Source organism: Pezoporus flaviventris, unplaced genomic scaffold (genome assembly GCF_033815535.1).
Source record: "Pezoporus flaviventris isolate CSIRO_AGI_PZ_B2104156 unplaced genomic scaffold, CSIRO_AGI_Pfla_v1 ptg000025l, whole genome shotgun sequence".
Taxonomy (NCBI): domain Eukaryota; kingdom Metazoa; phylum Chordata; class Aves; order Psittaciformes; family Psittacidae; genus Pezoporus; species Pezoporus flaviventris.
In genome coordinates this window covers 20,394,538-20,415,527 of record NW_026892573.1, presented here as the reverse complement: position 1 = coordinate 20,415,527, position 20,990 = coordinate 20,394,538, and the positions used below count along the sequence as shown (strand labels likewise).

At 40.4% G+C, this 20,990-nt stretch overlaps 1 protein-coding gene across 10 annotated transcripts in view; it reads left to right on the top strand.

Annotated features, from left to right (window-relative positions):
* GRIA4 (glutamate ionotropic receptor AMPA type subunit 4) overlaps positions 1-20,990 on the top strand; it is a 220,621-nt gene that overhangs the window by 147,229 nt on the left and 52,402 nt on the right. For 9 of the 10 annotated variants that reach the window (XR_009744190.1, XM_061457772.1, XM_061457778.1 and 6 more), the window contains exons 8-10: positions 3,480-3,584; positions 11,917-12,027; positions 19,394-19,600. Coding sequence is in view for 9 of the 10 variants with exons in the window: in XM_061457772.1 (XP_061313756.1) it covers positions 3,480-3,584; positions 11,917-12,027; positions 19,394-19,600 (423 nt within the window). In the remaining variant the exon portion in view is untranslated. Of the gene's footprint in view, positions 1-3,479; positions 3,585-11,916; positions 12,028-13,337; positions 15,087-19,393; positions 19,601-20,990 lie in introns of those variants that run through there. The other variant, XM_061457780.1, reaches the window with a different exon arrangement.

Below are 20,990 nucleotides of genomic sequence, written 5' to 3'. Positions count from 1 at the left end.
ATTGAGCCATTGACCACAACTCTTTGTGTGCAGCCATCCAGCCAGTTCTTTATCGACCGAGTGGTCTATCTATCAAATTGATGTCTCTCCAATTTAGAGACAAGGATGTCATGTGGGACAGTGTCAAATGCTTTGCACAAGTCCAGGTAGATGACATCAACTGCTCTACCCCTGTCCATCAGTTCTGTAGCCCCATCATAGAAGGCCACCAGACTGGTCAAGCAGGATTTCCGCATAGTGAAGCCATGCTGGCTGTCACCAAGCACCTTGTTGTTTTTCATGTGCCTTAGCATGCCTTCCAGGAGAATCTGCTCCAAGATTTTGCCAGGCAGAGAGGTGAGACTGACTGGTCTGTAATTCCCCAGGTCATCCATTTTCCTCTTATTGAAAATGGGGGTTATATTTCCCTTTTTCCAGTCGTTAGGAACTTCACCTGACTGCCATGATTTCTCAAATATGATGCACAGTGGCTTAGCAACTTCATTTGCCAGCTCCTTCAGGACCCGTGGATGGATCTCATCAGTTCCCATGGACTTGTGCATGTTCAGATTTTTAAGATGATCTCAAACCAGATCCTCTCCTACAGTGGGTGCAAGGTCTTCATTCTCACAGTCTGTTCATGTGCCTTCCAAGACTTGGGTGGTGTGGTCAGAGCATTTGTCTGTGAAGACTGAGGCAAAGAAGTCATTCAGAACCTCAGCCTTCTCCAAATCCTGTGTAGCCAGTTCTCCCAAGAGCTTCCAGAGGGGCCTACATTGTCCCTAGTCTGTTTTTTATTTGCTATGTACCTGTAGAATCCCTTCCTGCTATCCTTAACATCCCTAGCCAAGTGTAATTCTAACTGGTCCTTACCTTTCCTAGCCTGGTCCCTAGCTTCCCGGACAACATCCCTGTACTCTTCTCAGGCCACCTGTCCTTGCTTCCACCTTTTATAAGCCTCTTTTTTCAATTGAATTTTCCTCAGGAGCTCCTTATCCATCCAAGGAGATCTCCTGGCCCTCCTGCTGCACTTTCTTGTAGTTGGGATGCAACACTCCTGAGCTTGTAGCAGGTGATCCTTGAATATCAGCCAAGAGTCTTGGGCCCCCCTGCCCTCTAGGGCTATATCCCATGGAACCTTCCTAAGCAGGTTCCTGAAGAGGCCAAAGTCTGCTCTTTTGAAGTCCAGGGCAGTGAGCTTGCTGCACGCTCTTCTCACTGTCCTGAGGATCTCAAATTCGACCATCTCGTGATCACTGCAACCAAGGCTGCCCTGGAGCATCACATTTCCAACCAGCCCTTCCCTGTTGGTGAGCAGGAAGTCAAGCATGGCACCTCTCCTTGTCGGCTCCTCTATGACTTGCAGAAGGAAGTTGTCTTCCACACAATCGAGGAACCTCCTGGATTGCTTGTGCCGGGCTGTACCGTCCTTCCAACAGATGTCAGGGTGGTTGAAGTCACCCATGAGAGTAACGGCCTGTGAGCGTGAGGCTTTTCCTATCTGTCTATGGAATGCTTCATCTGCAGGTTCTCCTTGCTCAGGCGGTCTGTAACAGATCCCCACAGTAATGTCTCCTATAGCTATATTTCCTTTAACCCTGACCCACAAACTCTCTGTTGACTGCTCACCTGTCCCCAGACACAGTTCCATACTCTCCAGCCTATCCCTAACATAAAGGGCAACTCCCACTCTCCACCTGCTGAGCCTGTCTTTTCTAAAAAGCCTGTAACCTTCCATTCCAACACTCCAGCCATAGGAGCCATCCCACCATGTTTCTGTGATACCAATGATATCATATCCCCATAGACATGCACGCATCTCTAATTCCTCTTGTTTGTTCCCCATGCTATGGGTGTTTGTATAGAGGCATCTGAGCCGAGCTCCAAATGAAGCCAGCTCATTGACTGGAGCGGCTGGAATATCTCTGCACTGCTCTGAGCATTTATTATAGGTTCTGGCAACTGACTGGGTGTGTTGGGATGGAATGACTCCCCCCCACCCCCAACACATCTAGTTTAAAGCTTCCTTGACCAGTCTGGCAAGCCTCCTACAAAAACTGCTCTTCCCCTTGACCAGCTCCACCAGCCCCCAGTAGGCCTGGCCTCCTGAATCAAGTCCTGTGTTCTAAATACCCAAACCCCTGACTATGGCACCACCATTCTAACCATTTATTAAACTAGCTAATCCTCCTAGCCTTTTTAAGGTCCCATAATATAACCTTTCAAATATGTTTCTATTGTCTTGATTAAAAGCAGATTTTTCCCAGGGAAATCACATAGGTAGTATTCTTTTTCTTTAAAAAGAAATTATGAGAGGTATTTTTCTCTAATGACAGGATTTTGAATTCCCAATGAATATGGATGCCTAGAAAGTTCCAGATTTCTGTCAAGATGATTTAGCCTTTCCTTTGAATAGGGCAGTAAGAAAATCAAAATCCTGCAGTAGAATTTAAATCATTGCAAATGAGCAGGCTCCACTCGGGAGAAATTGCTGAGGAGAAGTGACTGCTGACAGAGCTGGCAGCGCTGTGCCTGGAAGCCAAGGTTTGAGTCCTGGAGAAAAATCCACAAAGATAGAAATGCACAGAGGGAAAGAGTAACTGGTTTTAATCTGCATCCTGACTCTCAGGGAGAGAAATAAAGCATTTTGTATGCTTCACATACTCTGTACAGACCCATAGATCTGTGACAATTGAGAGAAACATGAAGTCAGGCTTCTGTGTTCAGGGAGCTAGCATGAGCCTTTGAACCTGGCCAAAGAGGTTTGGATGGCCAGATCCTGATACAATCAAAACCAGAAACAGTATGGTCATGACTTCTTTGGGATGAGGACCACAGTTTGGGTATCCCTTTGTGAAGCAGTATAGCACTGACAGAAAAAATAGAGTTCTGGTTTCAGCTGAGACACAGGTGGTGGAAAATTGCCACAGCCAATCTTATATCTGTCCTTCACTCTGAAGGTTTGGAAACATTCTTTTCAGGCCCTATGCATGTCGCCCATTTTCTTTTATAGTAAACTGCTTTGCTGAGGCTGTGGTTGCTGTCAACTTTACCTTAATGAGCAGTATATACTCAATTTGTACATGTAATCCACCAAAGTGTGAGCTAAAAAGATACATGAGCTCAGGCCAGTCATCCTTTGGGTTTATTTTATGTGATCCAAAATATTCTGCAGGAGTGGTGACAATGGTAAAAAACTTCTTTTTAGGACCTGAAGCTGGAAGGTGTTGAACATGATAGCATGCAAGAAAAGGTCCATTGTGTGTCATTGTTAGCACTTAGATACTGGCATATCTAAGCCTATTTTTGAGATGGTGTAACAGGAAAAAAAAATACACAGGAAAAGTAGCCAACATATTGCTTTATAATGACTGACTACTCCGCAGTAGTGTTGTTACAGTAATCTAAGGACATAGCCAGGGCAACTTGCACTGCTCTGTGACATTTGGAATAAAGAATATAAGGTTGGGTCTTCATGATACTTTCTCTTCCATTTATAGGTTCGAATACAAGGATTGACAGGAAATGTTCAGTTTGACCACTATGGTCGCAGAGTCAACTACACCATGGATGTCTTTGAGCTGAAAAATACAGGCCCTCGTAAGGTATGTGCTGAGAGCATTTACTATTCTGATGTCATATGAGTTGTCTATGATGAAATGATTATGCAGACATATTAATCTGCACTCTGTCTAATTTTAAAAAGATATATTGAATACATGGATAATATTTCTGGTGAAAGCAGATTTAAACTGTATTTTCCACTAGATACTATTATTCCAGGTTCCAGTATAGGTTGGGAAACGACCTGTTAGAGAGCAGTGTAGGGGAGAGGGACCTGGGGGTCCTAGTGGACGACAGGATGACCATGAGCCAACACTGTGCCCTTGTGGCCAAGAAGGCCAATGGCATCCTGGGGTGTATTAGAAGGGGGGTGGTTAGTAGGTCGAGAGAGGTCCTCCTTCCCCTCTACTCTGCCCTGGTGAGACCCCATCTGGAATATTGCGTCCAGTTCTGGGCCCCTCAGTTCAAGAAGGACAGGGAGCTGCTGGAGAGAGTCCAGCGAAGGGCAACAAAGATGATTAAGGGAGTGGAGCATCTCCCTTATGAGGAAAGACTGAGGGAGCTGGGTCTCTATAGTTTGGAGAAGAGGAGACTGAGGGGTGACCTTGTAAGTGTCTATAAATATATAAAGGGGGAGTGTCACGAGGATGGAGCCAGGCTCTACTCAGTGGCAAACAATGATAGGACATGGGGTAATGGGTACAAACTGGAACACAAGAGGTTCCACTTAAACTTGAGAAGAAACTTCTTCTCAGTGAGGGTGACGGAACACTGGAACAGGCTGCCCAGGGAGGTTGTGGAGTCTCCTTCCCTGGAGACATTCAAAACCCGCCTGGACACATTCCTGTGTAACATTATCTAGGTGTTCCTGCTCCGGCAGGGGGATTGGACTAGATGATCTTTCGAGGTCCCTTCCAATCTCTAGCATACTGTGATACTGTGATACTGTGATTCAGTGCAACAAATGGGGAGCACAAAAACAAGTGTGCATCTTGGAGTGGTGGATGTCAGTCAGTTAGGCATACTAATGAAAACCAGCTGGATGGCATGTTGCTAGGCTGCCTGGTAATGAAAAAGGGTCAGAACTCTGAAGAATAGATATTTCTTGTATCTTATCCAAAGATTTCTGTCTTGAAAATTGCTGGTATTTTTAGGTGGGGTAATTTGTATGTTCTGTGTAAACCTGAATCATAGGCTGTAACCAGCACAGGTCTTTTAAGGGGGAGAGGAGACAAGAGGAGAAAGGAGGAAGAAACAATCCCCTGAATACTTATATTTTCTGAAATTAATTGCAGTGTCTTATCCTGTGTGTTTGATTAGCTGCTTGTAAGCAATTTAAGCAAGTGCACATTAATATGTCTAAGCAGATCCTCTGTGTCTGAATGCACATAGCATATCACTCACCCTAATCACTTTGAAAAGATAAGCCTGGGTACTTTGTTAACCCTTTCTCTTCTGTGTTGAAATTTTTCCATTTTCTATAGTATATAAAACAAAGAGCAGAAGATGTACTCAGGCTCAAGGATTTTATTTCTTTTGGAAGCACAGTGTCCTGTTTTGTTGGAGAGGTCATCAGAACAAAAAAAAAAGTGAGAAGCTGATGTTGAACAGGAGAATCATGGCCACTTCAGTGGCCAAGGCAATCAGAATTGCAGGAAGCAGTCCTCTGCTGTTGGGCTACAGGTGACAAACCCAGGAAATGGTACTACAGGTGAACTGTGTAACCTTGAAGACAGTTACATATCACAGTGATGAGGAGGCAGAGTGTTAAACCACAGACTTTGAGCAGTATTACACATTGGGATGAAAAATTGCCAGTATATCACAGAATAGAGTGGTAGACCAAAGCAAACCATGTGCCTGTTGGTGCAGTTGCCTTTGGAAGGTATGACAGATGGCTGAAGAATAAATTGGGAAAGGTGAATCTGTCTTCCTTCTCTCCTGGGAAGCCAGTGTCTCCTGCCAGGCAATGTGTCTGACCTTGCTGCCACTCCTGCTCCTTTCCTGGCTCCACACTGCACTATCAGCAGCCAGGAGGGTGTATGGGTGGCTGGGGTGCATCAAAGGCAAGTGGTGAAATATGACCTTTCCATCCTCTATTCCCAGTTGTACAGGAGGAAAAGCAAGGTGGAAAAGATGTGACTAATTAGGTCACAACATCATTAACTCATCAGGCAATTTGCTGGGCAGCAAACTGACAGAAGTGGCCTGTTTCTGTTACAGTATTTGTCATCTGTTATGAGAGAGGTGTCTGGCTGGCCCCACTGCAGAGTTGCCCCCACCCTCTCTTCTTGCCTGCAATTTAAGGGGAATGTGGCTGCAAATAGAGGAGCTATGTCTGTGCTGGGCTGGGATCCTAAGGTGCTTTTCTTACCTTTTCAGGCATACCTCTCTGCCACTCTTAAGCCATTACCTGTCTGATATAACAAGCTGTGACAGCTTTGACAGATCTGGCTGCTCACAAGAATTTACTTCTCATGTATTACATAGTATTTTATATGTGGTCATTGGACCAATTCTGTACTCTAGCCTGACAAACCCCATAAAATATGTGAGAAACGGCTATACTTAATTGAACTAAGAGGACTTTGCTTTTAATGTCTTTTTCTCGCATCCTATGTAACATGATTTATGAGTCATCCAGCAATATCTTCTCAGGACTAGCCTTTCCAGTCAGAGTAAACCATGCCTCTAATCTTCAGAAAAGTCATTTTTGTTGCACACAGCTCTAAGGATGTGAAGAGAGCATTGCAAACTGGCACAGCTAGTCAGAGGCAGGCTTCCATATAATTTCGTAAAGGGAAACAATAGCCAATGCTCATATTAGGGTCATTTATGCAGCACTTGGTTCTTATCTGCAGAACAATAACAAAACCTGTTGGTGGGGGGAAAGGGTGTGAGAAGGATCACAGAGATGTAGTGGGATGGCTCTTGTGACTGGAGTGTTGCTATCAAAGGATACAGGTTCATTAGGAAGGACAGGCAGGAAAGATGAGAGAAGGGGCTGCATTTACATAAGAGAGCAGCTGGAATGCATGGATCTCTTCCTGGGGATGGATGAGGAGCCAGTTGAGAGTTTATGGGCTGGGATTAAAGAGACAACAGGTCAAGGTGGTATTTTAAAGGGTGTCTGCTCTAGGATACCTGAAGAACAAGTGGATGAGGCCTTCTACAGACGGGTAGGAGTAGCATCATATTCGTAGGTCCTAATCATCGTAGAGAGCTTCAACTACCCTAATATGTGCTGGTGAGACAACACAGCAGGATATAAGCAGTCCAGGAGGTTCCTGGAGTCCATTGACAAGATTTATTCCTCCAAGATATAGAGGAGCCAACAACGAAAGGTGCGCTGCTAGACCTCCTACTTACCAAGAAGGAACTTGCTGGGGACATGAAGGTCAAAGGTCTGCTTGGAAGATAAAGGGTAAGGCCCTAGAGGTAAAAGAGGCTTAAGATACCTGCTTAATTTTCAAGGGTTGCCTTCTCCAAGCTCAAGAGAACTCCATCCCAAGAAATGAGAACTCAGGTAAAAAATGTTAGGACACTAGGATGGATGAACAAGGAGCTGCTAGCCAAACTCAGACACAAAAAGTATGCACACAGAGATTGGGAGCAAGGATGGGTAACCTTGGAGGAAGACAGAAACGTTGTCTGATCATCCAGGGATGAAGTTAGGAAAGCTACAGCCCAAATGGAATTGAATCTGATAAGAAGAGCTTACACAGGTGTGGTAAGAAGAGCTGACACATGTGACAAAAGGACAACTAGAGAAAATGTGGGCCCTTTGCTTGATGAGACAGAGGACTTCAGTACAGAGGACATGAAAAAGGCTGAGGTACTGAATTCCTTCTTTGCCTCAGTCTTCACTAGTCTTTGAGAATCCCAGGTCCTAGAGACAAGAGAGAAAAGCTGAAGCAAGGAAGATGTACCCTTGATGGAAGATGATTAGGTCAGGGAATACTTCACCAAACTGGACATACATACATAGGTCCATGGGACCTTATGGGGTGCACCCGCACGTACTGATGGAGGTAGCAGATGTCATTGTGTGGTCACTCTCAATAATCTTTGGTTGATAATGGCACCTGGGAGAAGAGCCCCAAGACTGGAGGGAAGTACTTGTTTATTCTAGGAGGAGAACACAGGGAACTGCATGTAGATTCCTGGGAATGTGATGGAGCAGCTATTCTCGGAAACTTTTTCCAGGCACATTAAAAACAAGAAAATAATCACGAGTAGTTAGCATTGCCGAATTCTCCAACAGGAAGTTATGCTTGGTCAACTTGATAAATTTCTACAACAAAGTGACTGGTCTCATAGATGAGGGGAGAGTGGTAGGTATGGTCTACCTGGACTACACTAAGGTCTTTGACAGTATGTTGTGTGGGAGACTCCTAGAGAAGCTGTTTGTGTATGTGCTGGATAAGCAGACAGTGAGGTAGTTTGAAACCAAGCTGAAGGACCAGGCCCAAGGGGTGGTGATCAGTAGTCTGAAATCTAATTGGAGGCCAGTAACAGTAACCCAGGGGTCAAAACTGAGTCCAGTCCCATTTAACATTTTCATTAATGATCTGGATCTGGATCAGAATGTACCACCAGCAAGTTTGCTGATGACACCAAACTGGGAGGAGTGGCTGATATGGCAGGGGGTTGTGCTGCCATCCAGAGGGAGAAAAGGGCTGACAGGAAACTCATGAATTTTATCAAGGAGAACTACAAAGTTCTGCACATGGGAAGGAACAATCCCAGGAACCAGTGCATGCTGACAGCCGCCCAGCTGGAATGCATCTTTGCAGAAAGACACTGGGGGTCCTGGCGGACACCAAGTAGAACATAAACCAGTAATGTACCCTTGCAGCAAAAAAAGCAGATGGTATCTTGGGCTGCATTAGACAAAGTATTGGCAGCAAGTTGAGGGAGGTGATCCTTTGCCTCTCCTCATTGGTGAGGCCACACCTAGAGTTCTGTGTCCAGTTCTGAGCTCCTCAGTACAAGAGATGAATGGATGTGCTGGAGAGAGTTCAGCAAAGGAACACAAATATGATGAAGGGACTGGAGTGCCTCTTCTAGGACAGCCGGAACTGTTCAGCCTGGAAAAGACTCAAGAGGGATCATACTGATGTGTACAAATACCTGACGGGAGGGTGCAAAGACAATTGAGCCAAGCTCTTTTCATTGGTGCCTACGTACAGGATCAGAGGCAGTGGGCACAAAGTGTCACACAGAAGGTGCCTTCTGAACATCAGGAAACACTTCATAATTTGAAGGTATCCAAATGCTAACACAGCTTGACCAGGGAGGTTGTAGAGTCCTCATCCTTGGAGATATTCAGAAGCAATCCAGACATGGTCTTGGGCAACTAGCTCTAGGTTGTGCAGCAGGTGGTCCCTTCCTTCCCCAATCATTCTGTGATTCTCTCATTCACCATTCATCATGTCACCAAGAAAAAAAGTAAACAAATTATATGCATATATATATATATATACACACACATATATGCACGTATATGCATGTATATGCACAAGACAGTCTAGGATTTGGATTCTATATTCCAGCTTGGGCAACTAACATGAAATTAATTATCCAAAATTTTGAGTGTTTTGTTGCTTTTAGTGACTTGTGTGCTTCAGCAGGAGCACCTCAGTGGTTGCTACAAGGCACACAGGCCTTCAGAAATAGCAGTATTCATCCAAATGACAAACCTGCCACAGACTTACTTTGAGGCTGAATTTTTTTTTTAAATGTTGTTTCCTAAAATACAAATTCAACCTCTGCATAAGTGTATGTGACTGCTGTACATTCCAGTTGCAATCCAGATAGAATTGGATATACTTTAACTGCTGAATTCAATCCTATCCTTTGAGGAATTTTTTTCCTTAGGGATTTGATGTATTTATAAGAAAGCATATTTTTATTTAGTGCTCCCACTGTGACTGTGAATCTATATACTTACGCAAGTGTCATGATATATCTTCTGTATATTTATGCAGTAATCCAGTTCTGTAGTTACTTTAGCACAGATTTGAGATGTACACATGCAAGCTCACGGCCTTGCACACAAACTAAAATTCCTTTTAAAAATGCCTGCCATTCCTCAAAAACCTCCTCTATCTCTGTCTGCATTTTCATATGCTACATACTTTTATAACACAACGCATCATTCATTTTCTGCTTTCCTTCTGAACTTTCCAGCAACAAGGAATTGCACAACAGAAAGCAATCATTCTCTACTATAATGAGCTTCCCAAACTGACAGGTTTTGGTGTGCATATTCTGCCTTTAGCTGGTCGCAGTTTTTGACAAGAACTTGACATTTTCAATTATCAATTGTATCTGTGACTCTGGTTGTCAGGATGAAAAACAATACCTGTAAGTGCATCTTACTTAGAAGAATACTTCCTCTCCATTCTAACAGCAATGCTGAAGCTTCTTGTTAGCTGCAGACACCTAAATCAAGGCTCCTGTGCTGTACAGCAATTGCAAAGAGAAAAGGAACATTCAACTAAGTATGACAGAAGTTCTGATCAGGTAGAGTTTGTGCTTGTTTGCTTCACTAATAGGAAAAAAAAAACAAACCCAAAACAAACCCAAAAAATCCTCACTTGTATTCAATCTCACTCACACATAATAAATCACTTCATGTATTTGTAATTCTCTGTGGTGAGTATTTCTGCACACTGCTCTAGGGACTCCTGAAATGACTTGCCTCTCAATATTTTATTATTTTTCTTTTCAAAAAAGGAAATGAATGAAACAGTAAATGTAAAAATTAAGAGGAAGGTTGGCTGGTTTAAGAATATACAGGGTTCTTTATATAAGACCAGGAATTAAAATCACTCCCATGCACTTCTAGTCTCTCATGTCACATCGTTGATGTTTTTCCACATCGTAGAGGCAGAATCCTGTGTGATGGTGAATTTTAGTTTGGTTCCACAATAATGTTAGAAACAATATTGGCTGTATAACTGATCTAATAGTTTAGCCAGTTCCCATCATACTGAGGTCTTTCCATCCAAGGCACAGACTGTCCATTTGCGCTGAAGTTACACTGGGGATTTCTGCTAAAATTCCCTTTCTTTTTCTGGTAGGATGGACAAAGCATTTCTCTCTCCCAGCTCTTGGTCTCATGAACTCCTGATTGATCAAGGGTGAAGGGAAGGGGCAGTTGCTGCTGACTGGTCCCCAGGTGCTTCTGGAAAGTGAGCTGTGCCAGGTTGAATTGATAGGAACCTTTCAAAATCACTGCCGCTGTCTGCATCTTTCCTGAGGAAAAAGATCAGTCTCTTAATTCATGAGGTTCTCAGCAGCTTGGAGAGCCCCTTTGGCTGGGATTAGAGCACTGTTCTACTGACATGTTTTTGTTCCTGTTGTCTGTTTGACATGGAGCTGAGTGCTGTCAGTACTGGGTCAGAGGAACAGCCATCCCCAGGAACCTATCAGAGGATCCACAGATAACCATGATCTAGTTGCAGAAAAGAGAATGGCAAAAAAGGGAAAAGGGAGGGTGGGATTTTTCTCTCAATGGGAATGCAAGAACTAGTGATTCAAACCTGGCCCTGGTTACTGCCAGCAATGAAAAAGGCAGCTGTGTCACCATAAGGCTGCTCTGGGGAGAGTCATGGCAGCCTAAATGCTTCCAGGGAGAGGAAAACCTAATTTTTATCATGTCCCTTTAGGCACTTAGCAGAGATATTTTTAAAGTGAAGTTACTCTCACCATGCTTTTGAGTCAATGGGGAAAGCAGGCGCTTTTCTATGAAGAGTACTTATTCTGTGTGAGCTGAGTCACTGTCTGGTGGTGCCTGTCTGTCAGTGAGTGTAAAGAAAACTTTAATAACATGGCTTCTAAGGTAGGTACTAAAAGGTCAATGCCAGCAGTTAGGTGGAACTAGCCGCGTGTAAGTCCCTGGGCTGGGGTCTCCTGAGAGGCCCATCACGGAGCAGGGAATTGAGGTAAGCATTTGAATTGCAAAACTGTCACCCAAGTGTCTTTTGCTCCTCCATCTAAGACCTCAGATGATCTGGAGGATTAAGGAATGAAAATTTTCTCTTGCAAAGAAAAAATTATCATATCTCATTTATGTCTCAGGAAGGCATCAAACTAGTGAAAATGGGATTTAAATTGTGTGTCTGGTTGTAATAAGTAGCTCAGATCATTCAGGAACAGCTGAGTGGCAGTGGTATCATGTCCAACTGTGCAGAAGTGGTGCAAGATACTACACCCAATGTGTTAGGTGCATACCACCTGGGTATGAGCATGACAGCATTTTCTTTGATTCTTCAGGTCAGTCTGTTGCTCTTATAATCATTTATATTCGTAATTGTAGAGAATGTAAACTTTTCTGCTGTAAATTATATACATCTTGTTTTGCAGGTTGGTTACTGGAATGACATGGATAAATTAGTTTTGATCCAGCATGAACCTACACTTGGAAATGACACTTCAGCCATTGAGAATAGGACAGTAGTTGTCACTACAATTTTGGTAAGGCATTTCTTTTTTTAATGCTTATTCTGGTGTGTGACACAATCTCGTTTCTATTTATGGTCTAATTTAGTCTGCCAGTTCCTAGTCTAGTGGGAGGGTGAAAGCCATGTATCTTAATTATCTTGACTGTCATATCTGTGTAGATTTTTTTTGGTATGCATATAATATAATATTCACTTGAAATCAGGGTTTTACAGTTGAGTTGTGGTGATTTTTTTTTTCTGTATTCAGTCTTTTCCATTTTTTACTAAAGTAAAATACAAGTAAAATACTCAGAAATACAAGTGAATTCTTTCAACCTCTAATTGATAAATCTTGACTCACAAGAAACTGGGAAAAAGATAAAACGCAAAACCTCTAAATGACAGAATTGAACAGAGTGTATAAAATGAACTGTTTATATAATGCCAGTGTCCCTTTTTATTGATACTTTATAAATTCAAAATTAACATTACCAAGAGCAAATCTTCTAAGTAGTATAGTTCTGTCATCTAATTACAACTAGATTATGTGTTTTTTAATTGTGAATGAAAAAATGAATTTAGTAGATGCATTTGAACATATTTATTACTATGCTTATTCAGCATTTCAATAGAATTCCAATTTTAACAAAATCAAAATAGACTTGGGGGTTGATTTTCCAGTGTTACTGGTGTTTTTGAAGACTGGTTGCAGAGGAGAATGCAGTTGCTTCATTCATTTACATTTTTAATACATAGTTTTTAAAACTACTGTTTCGTACAAATCTGTATTTTAAACAAAATATTTAACAATTTTCCCTCTAAAGTCTGACATGCCCTTTTAAGCCGATGTTTGTCAAAGTCAACTGACAAAGGGTGACCTTTACCTGACCGCTTTTAAGATTTTACATCTCAGTTCACTGCCCTTTTCACCTGCTTCATTTAGACAAGACATTTTAACCCTTTAGAATAAACTGTGTCTCAAATGGGAAGGAACATTCTGTATGTGTTGTTAAGCAGTAATTTTTCTGAGTTAATACGGAGTTGAAAATGTTTCAAAGGAAATGTCAAGACATTTTCATACTCAAAAATGCAGGTAGTTACCAGATTTCTGGCAGGTGTATCAGGATTTATACATTAAGTATATTATCATTCCAGGACACAAATCAACCAAACTACTATGCAGGAATTCAGAATGTAACTCCTAACCAAATTGTGTAACTTTTGATTTTATTTCATTTTTTTGCATGGGACATTTAAAATATATGTATCATTTTCCTAAGAAAAAAAAAAAAAAAGACTTGGTGATGGAAAAAATATACTTCAGTACAGTCCTCCTCTTTTCAGCCTCTGATGAAGAATCCTATTTTAAGAAATTGATCAAGGAAGAAAAGAGTCCCAAGATGCTGCGAACATTCCTAACTAAGGCTCAAGTATTAACCACCAGTCTAGTAGCATTGAGCTAATTTTTCCATATGGATTACTGTTCCTCTGACTGGATGACCAGGCACTGAACCACCAAGAAAAGTTCTGTGGCTAATCTGAAATGTCTAGAACAGATGACGTTATTCTTCAACTTTGCCAAGCTGAGAAGAGAATGATGTGAATAACAGGCTTTCAGTCGAAATTTTCCTCTCATACCAATCCTGATATCTTTGACTGAAGCTACCATACATGAATACTGCAATTCCATAAATAGCTCCAAGCTTAGGAGAAGCAAGTAAAAAATAATAATGAAAAGTAATATAAAAGGTTCCTGTTTGCTAGAAAGGAAAAAAGGAAAACAAGAAAGCTTTTAAAATGTGTTATCTTGCCTGTCCTGTTTGCATTGAAGCATTTTGATGTGCATAATAAATGTTATCTTCAAAAGAACTTTTCCAGTTCTTGCATTGAAAGGACTGGTGGGTTCATTTTAAAAACCAAAAAGCTGAATTAATATTCCAAAGCATGCCCTATCTTTATGCAGCACGTCACCTTGGGATACATGCAGTTAATATGAAAGCAGCCCTGCTTCTTGACCACAAGTGTCCCCTTCTCAATGTTTCAAAATCACAGTGCAAGAGAACTATATCAGAATTTGGTTTGAATAAGAATATATGGTGAATTCTGCCTTCTCATGGTTGTCTCCCATTATCTCCCGTGGGAGCTGCACACATGATGCTGATGGCAAATGAGAACCATGATTCTTAATATTGACCTGCCAGGACAATGTATTTAGTATCCACAAGCATATGATCACACACACAAAGGAAAGATATATTTAGAATAACTCAGAATCCTGTTCTTTTGCTCTTCTTTGTGTTATAGTCATGTTGCAAATGCCAGACAGCAACTTTTCCCCTCTTCATTGTCCTCTTCACACTGAAGGGAAGTTGAACCACTGTAGATGACACATGTAATTTTGGTTGCATGCGTATTTTCCAACATTAAACAGATAAGCTTCTGCAACCAGTGCTGTCAGGCTTTTTAGTCTTTGAAGGCAGGTGTCGTGGCAGCATAAGATTACAAGTTTTCAGCATGGCTTGCTTTAATTTTTGCCTGAAGCCAAATAGCTCAAGTTGATTTGCCCTCTGTTTCTTCAGTTTTTATGTGTCTATGCTTACTGTGCTGTTATGTGGCTGTATGGCTACTGCATAGAAGATGCATTATAATGAATTAGCTCTGCACTCAAAGAATTTAGTACAGTGTTGTCTATTTGGCAAAATATTATGTTCATTTGTAACACAGTGAAAGCATGTAGAATTTACTTTACAGTTTTGGTTTAGTGCATAGGCACTAAATCTATCTCCAGCTAAGAATGTGGTGAAGGAGCAGCCCAGAGAAAGGTGGCAGTAGGGACAGCTGATGCTGTGCATTGCATGGGCTGCAGTGCAGCCCTCCTTTTTGTAGCTCCTGGGAGAGACCTGTACCCTGCATGTATGGCCCTCTGGGAAGGACAGCTTTTCTACCTGTGTGCAGAAGTATTCCCTCTGGGGAGGGCTTGGGACCTCCAAATGCACAGTAAGCTCACTGTATGGCTGGAGAAGGGATGCTATGTGCAGCCCGCCTCTAACAGTGAGTGATTTACCCATCTAGGAATAATGATTATCTCTAGTTTAGTAAATTAAGAAATACGGTGACAAGTTGCTGAGATAGAATGTAAGGGAGTAGGGTGAGAAGACTACTCCAGTCTCTCTGATACATTTCATGGTACAGTCTTCAACTCTGAGACTGTAAAACTTAAAAAATCATGAAAATCCTTTAGAACAAAAGCTTGATGTGCGTGAGCTGCATCTGTGTTGTGGCTTACAGCTCAGTATTTTAATGGGATGGTCTGGCAGATTAAGGTTCAAGGGCAGAATCCAGTTCACAACTGAGTCACCTAAATGTAGATGACTTTACAAAGGGTACTGATTCAGTTGCCCACTGAATGAATGCCCACTCAGTGACATTTAAGATGCTCTAGGGTATAGTGCCTATCCCCCATTTCTTACACTGGCAGGAGGACATTTGCCTCTCTCGTGCCATATAAAATCTCTCCATCTGGATGTCTGCACTTTCAGGCATGTGGAATAAATTGTGCCCCAGATATATAATTTTTCCTGAAAGCCCACTATGATTTAGAAATTGATTCAATATCCCATAGGTGGATGCCTAAGACAGAGGTTATCAGACCTATCCATAAAGCGGCAGGACAAAGGACCTGCAGAACTGAACTTGGAGGTCAAGCAGTTTACTTTAGGGCGTCTCAGATGACAGATAACCTTCATTAGGTGACTGAGAATCATCCTCATTGTTTTGACAGATAAACTCTTGATGGAGTCTTACCTCAAAAATTCTAACTATGACCTTTCTCATAATAGAAGAATATTTTTTCATTAGAAATCTTGTTAATTAAATTCTTTGTTAGACTGGAGAATACAGTGAAGTTTGTTGCATGACAACAAGAAAGACTTCAAACCGAATCCTGGACAGTTTATTCAGAAAAAGGGAAAAAAAACAAAAACAAACAAAAAAACCAAACAAACAAAACAACAACCCAAAACCACAAAAAAACCTTCCATGACATCTACAGAAGTGTCTTTCAGAATAAAGTGTGATGATGTGTGCCACTTCTGTTCTAAAAATCAGACATTTCCTTCCACGAGTATTTGTCACTTTTGCAAATTATTTTTACAGTGTTTAAAGACTTTGAAATGAACTTAGAATAGGAAAGCCAAACACAGATCTATTTGGTATTTGAGTTAGCTACTTTCTCCAGCTTCCCTTATAACATGAATCATCAGTTGTGAGCATATTACTGTACACATGAATTTGTGGCAATGTGGTGGAATGATTTGTTTTACATCTATAAAGGTAATTGTTGCAGACATCAACTTGTATTTACAAATGTTAAATATTGTTATAAAATTGTGAATTATATAAGTAAAGCTTGCACCATTTCAAATATCTGATCCATGCTAGTCGTTGATCATTTCAGTGTGGACTTTTCCTTGATTCACTACCCTACAGAATACTGTTAAGCAGCTGAAATCTTGCAAATATTGCTGTGTTAAACCTCATTCAGTAGTAAGTCAAACTTGCATTTTACGTCAGTAGGTTAAGTGCTTATAGTTCAAAAATGTAGTAAATTCAAAGATGGTGGAGAGAAGTAATATTTTTATTAGAGAAGAGTCTAAAACTAGAAACAGTGAAAAAGCATACCTACCATTCTCAGCTATTTAATCTGATCTGATAAAAGATACTACCACTCCATAGATGTCTTTCATCTCTTGTACCTTTAGACTAACATGGTTACACTAAGATTAGTATTGATTTAGAAAATGCTATTGTAATTGTATTATACATAAAAAAGTCACTTTTTTCAATGCCACAGATTAAAAAAAAATCATTAAGATATGGCTGAGTGCATGCTATTGATCAGATGTTCTATGATTGTATGTTCCTATGATTCTGTTTCATGACTTTGAAGACTGACCTTGCAAGTTCATCTGTGTAAGTTGCTTGTTAGCAAACCAGTAAAGCATGTCTTGCAGTGCCCTGATGTTATTATAATAACATCTGCATACCTCATTAGTTTGAAACAGCTCCAAATCCTGAAATGCACAGAATTTAGAACTAGTGCTACTTACTGATTTTTTTATTTTTTTTTTTTGCAAACAGTCATTATCAGAAAGTCACATTCAGTCCTACCTACATCCCCCATCAATTTCTACTTTGAAAATACATCTCATTATTTGGCAGGTAAAGTAGGCACAACAATTAAAGAAACATATTTATTCTGTGTAAAATAGGAGGGATAGGACAGCATAATAAAAGGTAGTAGGTGCTCCCATTATTTTTAATTTTATTGTTTCACACTGGCAGATCTCACTCTATTGCTGCTTCTTTTATTGTTTCTCCTTTTAAAGCAGTCACAGCAAGAGGTAATACCTTATTATACGAGAGAATTGCATTCTAAGAGATTTTACTTGCTGTATTTTGCTCTAAATCAGTAAGATGAGAGGTCCACACACTTCTTACTGTGTCGTGAGCCCCAGAGCTGAATATGGTGCACCAGGTGGGGTCTCATGAGAGCAGAGTAGAGGGGGAGAACCACCTCCCTGGACCTGTTGGCCACGCTCCTTTTGATGCAACACAACATAACGCATCAAAGGCCTCAAACACTGAATTACTGCTAAGGGAATGGGGCCTCAGGAGGCATGTCCATAGCAGAAAATAACGTAAGGAGATGATAGGAGGAGAGGTATTCTGGGAATACACCTGAAGCATTCCTGCAATGCCTGATTCTGTGTTAAGGAAACATTAGGACTTCCCCATTCCCAAACCATGTTGAATTTAATCAGGGACTTTCTCTTGCACTAAAGTGAATGTACCACACAACTTTCTTCGTTCACACTACACAGTGAACTGTTCTACCATCTGTATATGGAAGTGGGTCCTGGCATACTTACTACAGGGAGTAAGGTGCCTTTTCACCTTATAAATTAAACATGCTATTCCCGCTTGCCTATAAAGTTCTTCTCTTGTGTGGATACACACCCCACCAATAGGAGCTACATTTTGGTGTCAGAAATGAAAAATTTTCCTGACACACTAAAAATTGTTTTATTCAGTCCCCCTATCTCTCATGTAATGCCACATATCCTCCAGTGTCAAACACCTAGTAAAGGTTACAGAATTGCTGTTGCTTACAGCTGATGTTGATGACATTTCAATGAAGCAAATACTCTCAGACTGCACGTTTGCATTTATTTCTATTTTTGTATTAATTACATATGCAGGAAGTATGTAGTTGGTGTCAAAAAACCAGCATTCGCAAGGTCCAGCACAGAAGAGAGTTAACATGCTTGTATTTTGTGCTGTAAATTCAAACAAAGGGTGGTATTAGTGACAAGTGTTTTATCTGGAACTGGATATGAATATAAATAGTGTGCAGTAATCTAAAATACCACCAGAAAGCATAGTTTTACATAATGATGGCTGAAGTCTGAATCCACACAGAGCAAAAAAAAATAAACATGACCTTGTTTTTCCAGTGTCACCTTGATTTCCCAGTCACAAAATGTTCACTATTGTCATTGTATGGTTTACACAGGGAATGTAGGATCCACTTTTTGAGACATGTTTTACTTGTTTTCAATGGTGCTCAATGGAGCAATTTGGTGCTCCAAAAATATTTTGGTACTTCTTTTTCATGCAGCATGTAAACTCAGTGTCAGCTTAATGCCATTCTTGTTTATGCATATTGCTTAGATTCATCCTAAAAGACCTTTCAGAATCTGCACTGTTTATTCAAAGGGGCAGTTATGTGTTTCCTCAGGAATGTATCTTTATGTTCTCTCTAAAATGTGTGTAGTCTCTTAGTAACTATGTGTTCTAAACCTTAAGAAAGCAGATCATTCAGGCTGTGCATCTGAAGTTATACAGACAGTAGCACACTATGTTAGAGAATATGCTTACTTACTGAAGTCAAAAGTGTAAATTATACCTTGCATTATCCCACACTCATTTGTACTGTATAGTTTCAACCTTTTTTCATGCTTTAAATTTAGCATATACTGGACTAAGGTCTTTCATATAAAATGCATATGCATTTTTGTATAGTTTCTGTGTTCTCTAATTAGTAAGGTTGATAAATCTTGTGAAATGTATAACCCAAATTGCAGTGTAAGTACGTAAATGTAAATATTTACAGTGTATGTATAAATACACTGTAAAATAAATAGTGTAAAAATGTAAATATTACAGTGAAAAGTATACCTTTCCAGAAGGATTTCTGTTCATACATTTTAATTTACATGTGCTAGTACTATTCATGAACTTTTGATAAAATGTCTGCTGTTCAGTGAGTAGATGACATGTTACATTTCAGAGGATGTTCAATATACTTCTCCTTTACAGTTCTACTTCTTTCATTATAGGAAGCCCCATATGTTATGTTCAAGAAAAACCATGATACGTTTGAAGGGAATGACAAGTTTGAAGGATACTGTGTAGATCTGGCATCAGAAATTGCAAAACATATTGGTATCAAGTACAAAATTGCCATTGTTCCTGATGGAAAGTATGGAGCAAGGGATCCAGAGACAAAAATCTGGAATGGGATGGTGGGAGAACTTGTTTATGGGGTAAGCATAACAATTTTTAAAGCAGGATTTAATTTGTAATAGTCTTAGTCATAAAGTAGGAAGCATATGAGCATTTTATTTAACCTTAGGATCGCAGAAAAGAAACAAAGTTCTGTTTCAGATGTGTGTGCATTTGTTTGTTTTCAAAAGAATATCAAATAATTTAATGCAAATTCTACTGTTTATTCAGCTAGTGCCTCATAATATAATATCCTTAGTTTGCACATTCCTTAAAAATTCATTACTATTAGAATAACATTAGAACTAATGTTAGAGACCATCTATTCCTGATATATTGTAAGATTTAGTTGGGAAGTATATCACTCATACTTATTTTCATGTAATAGTGAAAAAGCTAGGACTCTGGGTCTAGTTTGAGAAATGGAGACTCTGCCATCATATATTAAATGTATAAAAAAACCCACTACAGGTAAGTACACAAATAAGTCAATTCAGAATTAAGAAACACCTTTAAGATGAATACTGAATATAAAATTTAAGAGCAAACCTGGTAAGAGCAGCAACTAAGAGCTTTATGCTATACATCTGTGGAGAATGATTAGTCAGAATAGCATAAATGTTAACAATTCTGTTGACACGTGAAGTTTAAATATTTAATTAAAATAGTTCCAACAAACCCAAAGAAATATTTACAGTATCTGGTGTTACCAAAAGCAACAAAACTCAGAGCTGTGCTTGCTGAAGACCACAGTTGCTAGTATTTGCACTAAAAATAGATCAGAATTCTTAGAGAAACTTTTCATTTCAGTGTTGAAATAAAAAGATTAAACTCCTAAAACTATTCAGGTGAGAATATTTCCATCCATGAACTCCTAACATGCCTCAACCTCCCTGTAAAAGACTACTGCATACCGGTTGGTCCATCATCAGTTGCAGTTTTCACAATTCCAGTGACAGTTAGGGCCATGTGTGGCAGAAGCCTAATGGGTTTCTGTCAGCCCCATTTTTGTTCACTTCTGTCAGCTAAATACAGGTGACAAATTTTGTTGAAGTCTCCTCAACTAGCACCAGCTCAGGGAACTCCTCAAAATGAAACAGACCGTGTATTCGAGGAGTGTGGGAAATGATGCCCCAGAGTTTTGTTGATTTCCCCTCCACATGGGAATGGGGAGGTTGTACCAACCTCACAAAACTGTTCTCAGAAACTCTTGGAGGAGCCAACCTCACTTATCTTTAAAGAGCAGAAGAGCCGAATGATCACCAAGCATGTATATCCATTTTAGTGGCTTGGAAGCAGCTCGGCTATAGGGATATTAGAAATCAAAGTTTTTTCCAGCCATTTTTATCATAATGGAGATGACCCCTTTTCTGGCTTTTAATCACAATAGCAAACACATGAATGTCAATGGCTGTGCACTGTTTTATACCA